The 15,732-nt window shown below is 40.2% G+C and overlaps 1 protein-coding gene across 2 annotated transcripts in view; it reads left to right on the top strand.

Annotated features, from left to right (window-relative positions):
* Positions 1 to 15,732, top strand: part of lrp1ab (low density lipoprotein receptor-related protein 1Ab) — a 101,208-nt gene that overhangs the window by 31,997 nt on the left and 53,479 nt on the right. For both annotated transcript variants that reach the window (XM_008413699.3, XM_017305706.2), the window contains exons 4-6: positions 4,037 to 4,156; positions 4,378 to 4,506; positions 4,677 to 4,940. In XM_008413699.3, the coding sequence (XP_008411921.2) occupies positions 4,037 to 4,156; positions 4,378 to 4,506; positions 4,677 to 4,940 (513 nt within the window). The remainder of the gene's footprint in view (positions 1 to 4,036; positions 4,157 to 4,377; positions 4,507 to 4,676; positions 4,941 to 15,732) is intronic.

Here is a 15,732-nt window from a genome sequence, read left to right as displayed (position 1 = left end):
GGTTTTAACTGACAGCAGTGTGGGTTTTTTTTCTTTCTGGGTTCCTTATAGATAGTATCTTTCTTGTGAGCTGTTACTGACACACCAGAAACTGAAAAATCAGGTCATGGTGGCACTCTTAAGCGTTTTATTTTGCATTGATGATTTTCTCCGTCTGTCTTTTCAGTAGATCTTTGATTATTGCAGAGGCCTCATGCAGGCTTGTGTGTGCACTCTCACCAACTATGACTTAAGGATTTTGAAGCTACCTGTGCACAGACAGATATTATCAACTTTATTCACAAGTAGGTCTCGACCTGAATTAGTTTATTGGGTGCTGTTAGCAGAGCTGTCTTGCTTGATAAGACATATTTTATTGCCAGTCATTAGGCATCACGAAGGGAAGAGATACTACAGTTTACGAGTAATTGTGTACTTCTTAACGGGGAAAAAACTTGAGCATTACATTTGGTCCATAATTTAAGCTACCATTTGTTTGGGAAAGTCCAAACTTTATTTGTTTAGTTTTTTGTTATTGGTGCTTTCACTGTTTGGGACTGAATGTGGTCACTGTTTGCTCATTACTCAAGCTGCCGCCCTGCATGTTTACAAATGGTTACTTTGACCCCTTTTTGATTACGAAGCCTTTAAACGGTTCCCAGTAAGTACGCACACTGTTGGTGTGCTTTCCTGTCTACAACTCAAGATACTTGAAACATTTTATAGCCACACTCTTTTCTTTAACTTAGAAGATGCCAGACATCTTCTAAGTTAAAGCAGATGTCTGGCATCTTCTTTAACTTAGGGTGCCAACATATACAACCTCAAACAATTTCACACAAGATTGAATTTAGTGAAAATGTTCTGTAATGCAGAAGTTAAAAATAACATAACTGTCCTTCAGCAAGTTGCAGATGAACCACACACCTTACATTGCCTTTAATAACACCCAGGCATAGTTTTCACGTAGCTATGACCCCTTTTTCTTTCAAAAATGCTGAAGTAAATTTAAATCAGTCGTTTTCCTGCGACTTATTTGTCTTTTAAGCAAAGTCTACACATTTTCAATAAAGCTGAAAATGCGCGGCCATTTCAAAAGCTTAATGTTAGTCAACTTCATCCGTTCCAAAACCAATTTTGTCATCTTGATGATCATTCTGACGAAACTTCTAATTACATTACAGGAAGCTAAAAAAATTAATTTCACCGATACTGTTTCTAAGAAGAAGGGTGCCAACATATACAACCTCAAACATGCCAGTGCCTTGTTGACGGCTGCTAAAAGCATGTTGTTTCCAAATGTCTACTTGTTGAGACATTTAGCAAAATATCAGCGCGAGCCTTTAGATATTATTTTCAACTTGTTTAGAGAACATCCATCTGTCGCTAATTTATTTTTCTCTCCCTCGCCTGCCCCCAAGACAACAAAAACCAGAAAAACTTCTCACCCCCAGATGAACTGATGACTCGCCTTATAATCTAGTCTGAGTGGCAGCCAAATAGAGATTTGCCTTTTGATTCATGCTTGAAGTAGAAATGAGGTAATGTGATAAAACACTCCATGAAATGTGTAAGCTCCCTTCAGGAAGCCTGAAAACGGAAAAGGCATGTCTGCACTAGCTTCTAAACAGAGGAGAAAGCAAGGAATGCCATGCAGACTTTAACATGATTGAATAATCTGTTGTTACATTTGGGATTTTGTTCAGTTTTTTGCCTTCAGTTACTGACAGCAAAGGAAAGAAATGCTAAATACGTTGAGGAACTAAAATGAGTTAAGTTGGTTAAGTATGGCGATCAATTGAAGCCCCTCTTTTCCAATGACCTAGAGTAAATTTTGACAGGTCAGTAAAGAAGTGTGATCCTTGTTGGAATATACTCTCCATCCAGGTCTGGCTCTCCTTGGATGATGTCCCAACCCTCTCTGTGATATTATAGAGGCATATGAGTTGCAGCTGCCCAACGTTGTTTTAAAATGCATTATTTGTTCTGTCAGATTTAGTTTTTGCATGTTGACTCACTTCTTTAAATTGGCCTCAAGTACTGTCAGCTTGTCTCCATGTTGCCCTGAGATGGACTGGCGGCTTGGACAGGATGTCGCCCACCTGTTGCCCTCTCCAAGGATAAGCAAAGATACACAGCATATGTATGGATAGTGGTTCAGGTATTTCAGCATCTTGCCTTAAATCAATATGATGCCATTTGCCCTAAGAAAGGTCAGCAAACTGATTCTGTTACCTACATCAAAACGCATAAATGTTTTCATCTATGCAGTGACAGGATGAGTGGCTTTAATTTCTTTACTTTATCCATTGACCCTTTAGCAAACATCCAAAATCTTTCCATTGGCTTGAGGTTGTCTAACTGTGTATAATTTTTCTTTCCTCGTCCTTGTAACGTCTTCTGTGTCTGCCTTTTTTCTAGTTTGCTAGTTGTCCTTTGCCGCTCTTGCCTCAAGCTTTTGTTTTTTTCTGCAGCTTTTGAACTACCCGGTTAGACATGGGCATTCCCAGGTTCTTGTCTCTTAATCTGATTTCATTTTCGCTGAAGAAGTCCTAAGGTTAAGATAAAATATTGATCAAGGTTTCTCACGTATGATGGATTACAAAAGGGAATGCTTGTCAAGAGCAGTATTTAAGTTTGTGGAGCTATGAGTCCTGTCAATAGTCATGCAGTTATCTAAAAATGAAAGAATAACTCGTTCTTATCACTATTTTTATCGTTGTCACAATAGTACCACAGGATGTCAGGATAAATCTTTAAGTTTATATTGCCCACTCCTACTATCAAGTAAAATATTTTGTACCAAGGATTTTGTTTTCAGATTACCAAACATATTATGAATAGTTTGGGTTTGTAATATTAAACTATGGTATTTGTTCATATTGCCCACCCATAGCTAGACACTAGAGTACAAAGTGGAACACAATGACCCTGGACAGAGGTACACAGTGTGAGTATTTTAGCTCTCGAGTTGCCTGTGGTCTCTCCCAGTGTGAGGCTCGGTGAATGGATTTGATGTGGGCCACAGTGTGAGCTGGGGGACTCTTTCTTTCAGATACGCCACAACAAAAGACTCATTATGACCCAGAGTGCCACAGGCTTTATGTAACAAGGGCCCTTCACTGGTCTACTCTTCACTCTTCACAGCTAGGCTTCCACCAGTTACTCTTTGCATGACCAGCTGCCATATATTTGTTGGTTATTGCGGTAAATAGTCATATTTACTTGGTCGTCTTTATTTCTACTTGTGTAAAAAGTGTTTTTAAATTTTGACATTTATTTTTGAAAAATAGCATCCAGAAATATGCTCAATCATGTTTATTGAACAGCTTTGTTGTTTTACCTTGGCAGTTTTGACATTAATATAACTAATGTTTTGCAAAAAATAACTTCAAATGCATAACTTCCCAGTCCAATGCTCCTAAGAGCGGTCGTTAGACGAATAATGAGAAGCACTGTTGTGATCACGTGCTGAAGGCACAGTGTCGGAAAAAGTAGGAGCTTCTTAAAGAGACGGAAGCCCAATTTAAAGGTGTTGAGTGGTGTATAAGTAATGTTTGATATATGCAGCAGGTAAAATAGTTACTTGAATTGTGCCTGGAAAATGCAAAATACCAGCGCTTTAAGAACCACTGCTGTAGACATGATTTGTTTTCACCCAGTCTCATTTACCAGATGTCTTACAAAGGAAACAGCACAAAGTCCAGGGCATCTCAGGCTTTTGAGGGCTTTCAAAACAACAACCTATAATAGGAAGCTGACCCTACTTATCTTAAAGCCTAGACATACATCTGCATGCACACCCACACCCTGCAGAGGCCACGATGAAAGGATGTTTGGATTCCTCTCCCTCATTTCCTGCCAAAAGATACATCCTCCAGCTCTCTCTGAGGGTTGTGAAAGAAGTAATCCATAATCTTTGTGACACCGGTTATATGTGTAGATAGCACGTCTGTGTGGAAAAATTCATAGGAATCCTAACTACTTACGTTGACATTTCATTTTTATTCAATAGTGTTTAACTCTAACTCTGGATTTCTGTTTTCTTTCTGTGTAGAAAAAGCACCAGAATGTACCTCCTTTGGGTGCGAGTTTCACTGCGGAGTGACTCATGACGGGCCGCGGTGCTACTGCAGAACGGGTTACGAGGTCGCTGCAGATGGAAAGAAGTGCAAAGGTAGGTGGTAATTTAGCAGATGGATTCAAGTGCAGCCTACCTAAGTCTAAAAGCAATCATCTGATTCCATTTTCTGCCCCAAAAAAAAACTAAACAAACGGAAAACAAAAAAAAACTGATTGTTTTTGTCTGATTATTTTAGGAAAAAGATAAATGTGTTCAAGGTTTTATGAAACAACATATTCTGTAATACCCGTTTTCCTGTGTTCTTTGCCTGGTAGATTTCAATGAGTGCAGCGTGTATGGGACATGCAGTCAAACGTGCACGAACACAGAAGGAAGCTACACCTGTAGCTGTGTTGAAGGCTATCTGCTGCAGCCAGATAACCGCTCTTGCAAAGCCAAAAATGGTGAGTAAAAATAAAAACAAAAAGAGGCAACATACACCAGTATTTACAGTTTCTACTGGGATTAGAGAGGGTTTTCTGTCTGCTGTGGGAATGACTCATTAACATCTGTCACATCTACGTGGCAACTCTTAATGTTTTTCTCCCGTATGCTTTGCAAAATCTTTGCTCAGAGCCGGTGGATCGTCTGCCTGTTCTGTTGATCGCCAATCTCCACGGTATCCGATGCACATCTCTGAGTGGCTCGGCGTCCCGACTGTCTGTCCCACACACCAATCAGACAATGGCGATGGACTTTATATATGCTGAGGAGACGGTTTGCTGGATAGATGTGGGTGATTCCCCCGCCGCCACTCAGCTGAAGTGTACCAGTATTCAAGACCTGAAGGCGAACAGCACAAGCATCCGACCCGTCAACATCACCCTCAGCTTGCATCGTAAGTGTTTTTTTTCCTCAGTATTGCACAGACTGATGTTGGAGTGACGTTTGTGAGGCATAGATCTAGTCTAAAGAGGATTTCTTATGGGTTTTCTTCTCAGCACTCTTCCATGTAGACCAGATTCATACAGTGTACAATTAGTTATTGTTCTGCTGAATGCTCCATCTGAGTTGGGAGTATCAAGCTCCATGGACCTCTTGGTTTGTGTTTCTTGGATTGTTTTCTCTTCCCAATCTGACAGTTTAGGTGGACATGCCTGGTTACTTCTGCAGTTGTGCAAACAGCTTGTAATGTTTTATATAAACTCACTATGCTTTAAGCTTATCCATTATATTATCCTGATCTGCCTGCTGTGTTTCTTGGATTTCATGATTCTGTTTCTTCCCTAAATGCTCTCAGACAACCCGCTAAGGCTTTCACAGAACAGCTGTATTTATGCTGAGATTTAATTATACACAGATGGAATTGGTTGCATTAGATTTTTTTTTAGGGATGTCTAGTCAAAGGATGCTGAACACAAATGCATGCCATAGTTTAACTTATGAACATTTCGAAAATCATGTGTAATTTGTCTTTAACTTTGTGCTCTTCTTTTTGTTTAGTTGCATTTTTTTCTCTACAATTGATCACAGTTTGTGGATGTATTGTGATAAAATGTAAAAACAGATACATTGAATCTGAATTTTTAGGGATTTTAAATATATTTTGCTTAGTTTGTTTCAGAGCTCAGTTTAGTTCCAATTGAAATAAGAGAAGAAATATAAGTAGTTTTTTTAATCAACTTTTTTGTTTAAAAAAAAAAAAGCAGTTGTTGAGTGTAGGTTAAAAAAATTTAATACATTTTGCGGCACAAATTTAAAAGCTCCTCTTCAGGAAAAGATATTAGATGTGAATAACTTTTCCAGTATCTCCTTCTTTTCTTCTGGCTTTTCCATTCAGGGGTCATCTAGTCTTATTCTCTTCATTCTCCACCCTCACACCAACTAACTTTATGTTCTTAATCATAACATCTATCGATCTCCATTTTGAGCTTTTTCTCTTGGCCTCCAGCCCTGTGGCTCTAGCATCCTCTGTCCAAGTCATCTCAGTCTTGCCTCTCTGACTTTATCTCCAGAACATTTAGCATGAGCTGTACCCTTCACTGTACTTATTCCTGATCCTATCCATCTTCATCACTCCCAAGAGAACCTCAACATCCTGAGCTCTGCAACATCCAGTTCTGCCTCCCGTCTTTTCCTGATCTTTAAATTGTACATCACTCTCACTGAACACCTTTGTGTTCAGTCTTGCTGGCACCCTTTTATCACACCTGACAATTTTCTCTACCCATTCCACCTGCTTGCACACGATCCTTCATCTCCTTTCCACCATCCCTAAACACCTAAAGTCTTCTACTTCCTTTACTTTTACTCCGCATAACGTCACCGTTCCGCTTGCACTGCTCTCGTTTACACGTATGTGTAAACCATTTGAGTTTGCAAAGTAAAATGGAAAAAATTGATTTGAAGTTTTAGCTCAGTTAGTCCAGAATAACCCATCTCTTCATCCTTGCCATCTCCTTGTCCTCAATGTCTGATTTGATCTAGTGTGAGGTTAGATTTTTTTTTTTCCCCTGGAAAACCATTTTTACTTTATAAATCTTCCACAAGCTGGACATTTTGTCCCAGCAAATTTAGTGGCAAGATAATGCATGTTTGTTTATTGTGTAATGATGGCAAGTGCAACATCTGGCCTTTAGTTCACAAACACACGCACACACACTCTCTAATCACTAACACCCACACGCACAAGCTGTCCAAAAGACACAGCTTATGACTGCTCATGTTTTCGAGAGTTAGTCATATAATGCTGACAGGAATTATGTTTGATAACAGACCAGACAAGTTTTATTTTTTATCCTCTTGGCTTACGGCGTGGATGTTACATAAGAATGAGTTCAGAAATGTAGTCAAAACATGGAGAGCAAGGGTGTGGGTTTATACACGTTCCTCTGTGAACAAACACATGGGAAGTCTCTTGAAAATTAGCCTCAGGCGTAGAACAGCCAACATGTGAAAAAACATAAAAGTGGAGACTCTGTAATACGATGGAGGTTTTGTAGGCTCATGTGAACATGAAGTTGCATAACTACTGTCTATTCGGGAAACTTCAAAGCTGGTCTCATAGTTTTAACTCTCAACCTTCTCAATACTAATTATTACCATTTTTGTTGGACCTTTTGTTGTAATTACAAATAAGGCTTACTGTAGCTACAGCCGCTAACTGTAATCAGTCAGTTTTAGTAAAAGAGAAATAAGCTTGAGATTTGAAACTAGATTTAAGAAACCATCTTTATTAAGTTATCCAAAAAGATTTTTAGTGCTGTCTTCTTTATCGTACATGTTTTTTTTTTTTTGTTTTTTTTTTTGCTTGCCATCCACTAAAGTAACAAACCTGGATGTCTGGAGACTGAACCTGAATATAACTTCTTAAAAATCCAAAAAGTGTTTTCCAGGGTTGAATAAGTATGGAAAAGAAAAAAAAAAATGAATTAAGTAAAAAAAAAAATAATATTAATAATAATTTGACTGTGTTTTCTATGTAATCGTCAATCCATCCATTTATTTTTAAACGTATGAGCAAAAAAAAAAAAAAAGTGGATTTGGGTCTCGTTTGCCTGCTGCTACACTGTGCTAAAATTGATGTGACGAGTGGAGGAGCTGTGAAAGACTTCAGCAAAGTTAAAGACCCGGTAAGATGAAAGGGAGAAGGTAGTGATTTGCTATCGCTTGGCGGCTGTGTGTGAGAGCATAAGGGGTCATGAAGATGGCGCTTATATTCCCCTCTAGGGTTACGTCAGCCTGAGCCGCCTCTACATTCCTGAATCCATCTCAGGTTGTGTCCTGTCAGTGTCCAGTCGAATACTCAGACACACTCATTTAAACCCAATAACCTTTGACCCTTTGTTTTTATTACTAGCATGACTTTGAGCAGTGGAACTTTTTTCTGTCTTGTATGGTTTCTGAAAGCATGAGACAGCAGGGCAGATAAGCAGATGAGGGATCCAGATGCAGCTTTTCTCTGTCTGCATGCGATCCTCTGACCGGGAAGATAAAAAAGAACAGGAGCTAACCGTCCCATCCTTTCCACCCCTCGCACACCACTTGATAAGAGACAGATGGGGGCGATCGCAGCTGTGAACTCTGCTTTCAGTGCATTGCGTATTTAGGAATACCGAGAGTTTTAGGCGACACAGGTTCAGACCTTCGTTGCGTTTTTGGAGTAAAAATCCAAAACAAATCAAGTTGGTAAATTTGTCTACAGACATGTGGCTTCCTTGTCTGCATGTCAAGCTAAAAATGCATGATGTTGTCTGTCGTCTTTGTGTTGACGGCACTTTATAGACACTCCTCTGGGTTTTTGATCTGAGGAGTTCACTGCTTTCCTTGTAGAGGGCTGCGCAGATTGTAGACTTGATAAAACACAATAGACCAACTTACTTTCATCTGAAACAAGGGATTTGTTTCAGCCCCCTATCTTGAATACCTCTGGATGCTCATGAAGCTCTGACTTGCAGCAGCAGACCTTTGAAGGTTTTTCCTTCCGCTCAATTTTATTACATTTTTTGTACGGTATTTGTAAGATTCTTATGGGAGGATGTCGGCAATTTGTGAGATTCTTTGTTTGGGGTGTAGGGTAACCATTTATAATAGAATCCTGTAGTTAAGATAGTTAAATAAAGTCTATTCACATAGTGAGACTAGAAACTAAGTTTTTAGAACGATTTTTATTCTGCTACTCCTGTAGCATTATTTCTACTCCTGCTGTCAGACCTCTCTAATCCATCAGTACATTTTTTTCTTCAGGAGGATATTTGCCAGTTTAGGATTATTTCCTCTTAAATATCTCTCTTGACTATGCGAAACAATAACTCATCGAGCTCCAAAGCAGAGCTGCTGAGAGGTCAGGAAGTTTTTGCACAGAGTAACTGGATCATCTTGGCAAAGAGAGGATTGCAGGGGGCAAACGATAACCAGCCTCTTTTGTGTTCTTGCTTTGCTCCAATGTGGTCTCAGCAACAGTAACACGCAAAGGAAGGAGACGGCATTAAAGTAGACATACTGTGGTGCTAGCACCGAACCATGAAAAACCAAATAGGCCATGTGAGCAAAATACCTGTGCTGCCTTATAAAGCGTGATCGCTGTTGGCAATAAGAACAGCTCAGTCTGTGAAATGTTTACTCACATTAGAGGGAGTCGGGAGGTGTTGCAGACAGGATAAGAAAATGAGTTGTAAGTGTAGGGTGGCTGGAGGGAAAGGGTGGCTCATTTATTTTCCCGGCAAAGTTTCCACTTACCAGAATCTGCATGGCTTTAGACTGGCTGGCTCTCTCTGGATAAGGGGGTCTGCAGAGCTGTTGCACAACGTAGTTAGCTGCTGGGTTGCACAACTTTCTCTCCACTATGAATGTTAGAATTATTATTTGTTTAATCTTACTTATATGAAGCTTATAATGTTATGCCACTTTTAGAAGTTTGTTCTGTCTGTTGTTCGTTCACTTCTTGTGTTGCAGAAGATAAGCGGCAGAGAACAAGAACACACCCCAACGACCTCGAGGAGAATGTGCTGTTCAAGTTATCTTATATGGATAAGAGTTTGCTGTGTCAAACAGAGTATACTTCCCCCCCCCCTTAGCTCCATGTAATTAGGGCATTCCTGATCTAATAAAAGAGCGAGGCGAGCAGAGAAACTTCAGAGTGTTGTTCGGAGATTGTAACTGAAGCTTTCTCTGACCACTCTCCTCGCGAGTAGAAACTCATCACTGACTCTTTGTCTCTGTTTTTTGCAGTGTGTGATAAATGTCTAGTGTTTGAACCTGACATTTAATTGGTCCTTCGAGCCGGATTCCGATACACCAGACGATTCCAGCGAGTGAGTAAAAAAACCAGGAAGTCTGTGCACAGCATTTAAGACCCTTTCCGGGACTGGTCCTTTTTTCTCACGAGCTGGAGTCCGACGGTTGACGGTTTTCCTCAGAGACTGGAGACACAGTGAGTAGTTTCAGTTTAAAACCAGTATGTATGGGGAACGGTAAAAAATTGGAATAAAACCAGTTAAAGTCCGCGGGAGGCCAGACTCCTCTAACTATAAGTTAAAATCTGTGTGGGACGGCGGCGTCCTCTGGTAAGAAATTAAAACCCTGAGAATCCTAGGCACTATCAGGTAAAATAAAAGCAGTTAAAGTCCGCGGGAGGGCAGACTCCCCTAACTCTATCAATCAATAAATCAATCAAATTTTATTTGTATGGCACATTTCGGCAGCAAGGCATTTCAAAGTGCTTTACATAATTAAAATAAAAACAGAAAAAATCAGTGAGAAAGAGAGAAATAAAAAATAATAATAATAATAATAAACATTACATCATTAAAACGTCGAAAAAGTTAGTTAAATTCTCTGAGTTAGTTAAATGCTGTATGGGACGGCGGCGTCCCCTGCTAAAGGACGGCGGGAGTCCTCTACTAGGTAGTTAAATTCCGCGAAGGACAGGAGCGTCCTACTTAAAAGTGTGAAAGTGTGTGTGAGTGAATGAAAACTGAATATCACTAGATAAACAGTTTTATACCAAAACAACGGGGAACAAATGGTGAGATTTTGTGGATGTTTGTAGACAAGAAAACTCCGCTCTCTGAGTTGAAGTGAGTTTTACCACAATCTATTTATCACCATCCTGTTGAAATTTTCCAGTGTTTAGAACACAGCAGGTGTTGAGACCACACTGGACTAAATTTAGTTCAAAATGGGTAAAGGGGGAAGCAAACATAAACAGAAGGTCTTAGAAGACCTGTCTAGTAAGGATTGGAAAAGAGTTGAAAAAATAAATGAGGATGCAGTAAAACCGCTTTGTTACTGGGTAAAGCAGTACGATTTTAATGGCAGTTTAAGTACCACAGGTATATATATAAGGAGAGCAGTAGGTGGCATTCCACATCCTAGAGAAGATTTAGAACAATGTTTGGAGGACATGGAGAATCTTAGAAAAACCTACTATCTAAACGGTGCCGAAACACAACAGGTCTGGATGCAGGTTATAGGGCCCGACTGGCATCATGTAAAGGGAAATTATGATCCTTTAAATAGACAACGCGACCCTCCAGTAACAGAGGAACAGGGGAGTGAAAACCTGAATACTAAAGTGGGAGAGTTGCTCACCAGGATCAGAGCTAGGTACCATAGACAGGCTAACTATACAGAAATCGGTAGATGCAAACAGAAGCCTGAGGAATCATTTGATGATTTTAGAGTGAGAATGGAAAAGGTGTTTAAAACCCATAGTGGACTACAGGAGGACAATAATGAGCAGGGTGTTTACAGACAGCAGTTAAAAAATGTATTACATGCAGGATCTAGACCAGAAATAAATGGATGGATTTTGAAACACTTCATAGGGATGGGTAATAGTACACTCGGAGACTACATTAACCATGCCTTACATGCAGAAAAAGTGACCAAAGGAAAACAGAAATCCACACCGGTTTCTACCTTTTTCCAAGGGGAGGAAACAGAGGTTTCTACCAGGGAGGAAGGGACAGAGGTAGAAGCAGAGGACGTGGGAGAGGACGGAGCAGGGGGCGAGGATTTGGTCCACACCCAGAAACTCGAGCTTGTTGGAAGTGTGGAAAAGAGGGCCATCTAATAAAGGACTGTAGAAGTTCCCAACACCAACAATCAGCATGACTAGATGATGTTGAGAAAGAAAAGGATCTTGAAACAGGGGAAGAGGAAATTTTGAATTTAAGAGTACTTATTTTTCGAGGAGAGATACAGGCCAGAGGTGACTTTGATGATAAAAGGGAATCTACTCACAAGCAATGTCAGCCAGCCTCTCCACCTTTGAACCCCCAAAAGGGAGCCAAATCCTGTTGTATGTAGGTGACATTCTACTAGCATCAAAAAACCAAAGAAGATTGTTTGATAGACTCTCTGGCACTATTGAAACACTTATTACTACAAGGACACAAGGTCAACAAAAATAAACTCCAATTAGTACAGCCAGCAGTAAAGTATCTAGGTCACCAACTAGCATCTGGGGGCCGTACAGTAATACAGGATAGAAAAGCAGCAATACTACAGGCTCCAAAGCCACAGACAAAAAAACAAATGATGTCATTCTTAGGGCTGACAAACTATTGTAGAAGTTGGGTGCCAAATTATGCTGAGATAGTTGCGCCTCTGAGTGCACTAATCTATACTACAGAAATGAAAATGACAGATAAACTGAGTTGGACCACAGAAAGTGAAGAAGCATTCTGTAAAATAAAACAAGAATTAGTGGGAAGTGGAACACTAGCTCTTCCAGATTACAAGAAGCCGTTTGTCCAAATGGTTGATAGCAGAGATAAATTTATGACCTCGGTTTTGTCCCAAAAACACGGAGATAAGATGAAACCCATAGCTTTTTATTCTGCTAAAATGGACGCAGTAACCTGTGCTCAGCCTCCATGCATTAGAGCTGTAGTTGCAGCCTCAATGGCAGTGACCGCAAGTGCAGATGTGGTCCTTTTTCATGAGCTAATACTTAAAGTGCCACATGCAGTATCCGCATTATTATTACAAACAAACATGACATTTCTGTCACCAGCAAGGCATTTGTCTTGCATGTCCATCCTGTTGTCTCAACCACATCTAACAACAGAGCGGTGTACAATTCTAAATCCTGCAACACTTATGCCAACCTTAGATGATGGAGAACCACATGATTGTGAAGCCTTGGCAACAACTACAGCAAAATGTAGGGAGGATCTGACAGACACCCCATTAACAAAAGGAATCACAGTATATGTGGATGGTTCTTCTAAGAAAGACCAATTTGGGAAAACTAGAACGGGATATGCTGTGGTAACATCGAGCAAAGTGCTAAAAGCTGCGGCGTTACCACAACATTTCTCGGCTCAGGCTGCTGAACTAATAGCATTAACAGAAGCCTGCAAACTAATGAAAGGAAAAGATGTGACAATTTATACAGACAGCCAGTATGCGTTTGCTACAACTCATACCTTCGCACAATATTGGCAAAATAGGGGAATGGTTACCTCTACAGGAAAACCTGCTACACATGCAGATCTGCTAAAAGAACTTTTAAAAGCAGTAAAACTCCCAAAAACATTAGCAATAGGCAAATGTGCAGCACACACCTCTAATACTGATTCTGTTTCACTGGGAAATGCATTTGCAGATAAAACAGCTAAGCAAGCAGCAATGGGAGAAAAGAAGTACTGTGGTCCACAGAAGAACAAATCGATAATGAAATATTGAAAGACATGCAAAAACAAGCAAGCACACTAGAACAAAAAACCTGGATAAAAAGTGGAGCAACTGTAAAAAATGACTTATACATCTGACCAGAAGGAAAACCAATCCTACCAAAAAAATCTATATAAATGGGCAGCAATATTGAGCCATGGGAAGACACATGTCTCAACAGGAGGGATGGTAGGATTAGTAAATCAGCATTATACAACCTATGGTTTTAATCTATATTCAAAAAATTTTTGTAGAGCTTGCCTCATATGCGCTAAGCACAATGCTCAAGGTAATCTACGTCCAAAGCGAGGGAGGTTTCCAACACCTAACTATCCTTTCCAGAGTATACACATGGACTTTATAGAACTAAATCAAAGTGAAGGGAAAAAGTACTGTCTAGTGATCATAGATTCATTTTCAAAATGGATAGAACTGTTCCCAACTAAAACACCAGATGCCCTAACAGTGGCAAAAGCCCTATGTAAAGACATAATACCCAGATATGGAATACCAGAAAAAATCTATAGTGATAATGGTACACACTTTGTGAACCAAGTGGTAAAAAACATAGGAACTGCCTTCCACATAAACTTAAAAAAAAAAACCACTGCAGCTACCACCCACAAAGTGCAGGACTGGTAGAAAAAAAAATGAATGGTACTATAAAAATAGATTAAAGAAGTGTATGGAAGAAACAGGAAGGCCCTGGACACGGTGTTTGGACCTAGTTAAAATGTATATAAACATCACTAGTACATCAGGGCTAACACCTTATGAAACACTATTTGGGAGACCGTACAGACTTCCATTATTCAAGAATGAATGGGAAGCAGAGGATGAACCTAACTTAGCAGACTATATGAAAAAAACTATATGAGAAAATCACCAAAGTGGGAAGGTCCCTATCAGGTCTTGTTGACCACAGGAACTGCAGTTAAGATAGCAGAAAGAAACACATGGATCCACTTAGCACATTGTAAACTGATAATACAAAATGATGACTAAAATAACTCTCTTAGGAACAAAGTTTTGCCTACCTTCAGTTAGACCCCCAGAGGAAGCCCGTGGTACAAAGGGAACTGTATTTCTAGTATACAGTTGTCTCAAACCGGTGAAGATAGTCCACAACTCTGCCGAGGGGTTTTTAGGAAGGGAATCAAAACATAAAACATGATGACCACTAATAAAAAATAAAAATAAAAAAAAAGGGTGATCCTTGGTGTAGGAGCTGCAGTTATAAACATTGCAGTTCTCCTGTTATTTCGGTATGAAACAAAAGTAAGAGAAGAACACATAACACCGAGAAGTATGGATGCCACCTGGGAAGAGTTGCACGTGGTGTCCAAAGTTAGGGACATGGAAAATCCCTGTAAAGGGTCAGGTGAAGAGGTTGTAGATGAAATCTACCTGTGTGTTAATGCATCCAGATTGGCAACTGTGTTTTCCCTAGACCTGAATAAGATCAATATTGGGGGCTACCCAGGAAATGCCTGGGCAGGTTATGATTGGTACATGGCGTCACGGGACGCTGTTCGCAGTGTACAATGGGAACATGTTTTCGCCTACACAGGGGATAGCTGGAGGCCAAATCCAAAGATAAATACCAAAGCACAGTACTGGGCTAAAGTTATGCATCTGGGAAAAAATCAATAAAGAGCTAAAAATAATCATAAACACCACAAACAATCCGATTCCTTTCAAAAGTGATGTTCCTTGTTTCTATTTCTCTTTGTGGATTGAGAAAAGTGGAAAAGACCCCTATAAAATGATTTTCCCTGTGCCAGAACATCACAGAGTCAAATAACTCCTCCCCAGGCGTAGTGGTGGCGGGCCCACACTCAACTAAACTCGCAAGTTCTGTAATGACTATATTCAATGCAGATGATGATGTTGATGTAGATGAGCTAATTAGAATAACCACAGGAGTTACCAGCCGAAGCAATAACTGGCTTCTAATGATAGAACAAGCTGCAAAAGTTCCACAAGGGGACTGTGTGATATGTATGGGTCCACGACCACTTTTGAGAGTGGTCCCAGCAACGCTCCTAAATGAATGAGAATTCAGGAAATTGTTCGACTATAGTAAACGTTACTCGGTATTTCAAACCATTATCCCGTAGTGACATCTGGTGGTGGTGTACTATAAATAAAAATGTTGATAGAATAAAACTACATCCATTACAATGTCCAGAGGTTAGGTAACAAAACAGAGCAAGGTTTCTCAGCCGTCCACGAGCAACTGTCAGCTACCTCCCTGATGGCTTTCCAAAACCGCATTGCTGTGACATGTTTGTTGGCTGAGAGGGGTGGGGTCTGCGCCCTTTTTGGGGAGCAGTGCTCCGCCCTTGTCCCCAACAAACCCCGCTGCAGATGGCAGCCTCACAAAGGCCTCGGATGGGTTGAGGGCCCTAAACAGCAAAAATGAAAGACCACTCTGGAGCTGATACAGAAATGTGGGACGGTTTGGGTAATATATACGGCCAATATCAACGACTAATAGTCTCTGT

Source organism: Poecilia reticulata, chromosome 7 (assembly GCF_904066995.2).
Source record: "Poecilia reticulata chromosome 7, P_reticulata-male-v2, whole genome shotgun sequence".
Taxonomy (NCBI): domain Eukaryota; kingdom Metazoa; phylum Chordata; class Actinopteri; order Cyprinodontiformes; family Poeciliidae; genus Poecilia; species Poecilia reticulata.
This window is presented reverse-complemented; position numbering and strand designations above follow the sequence as displayed.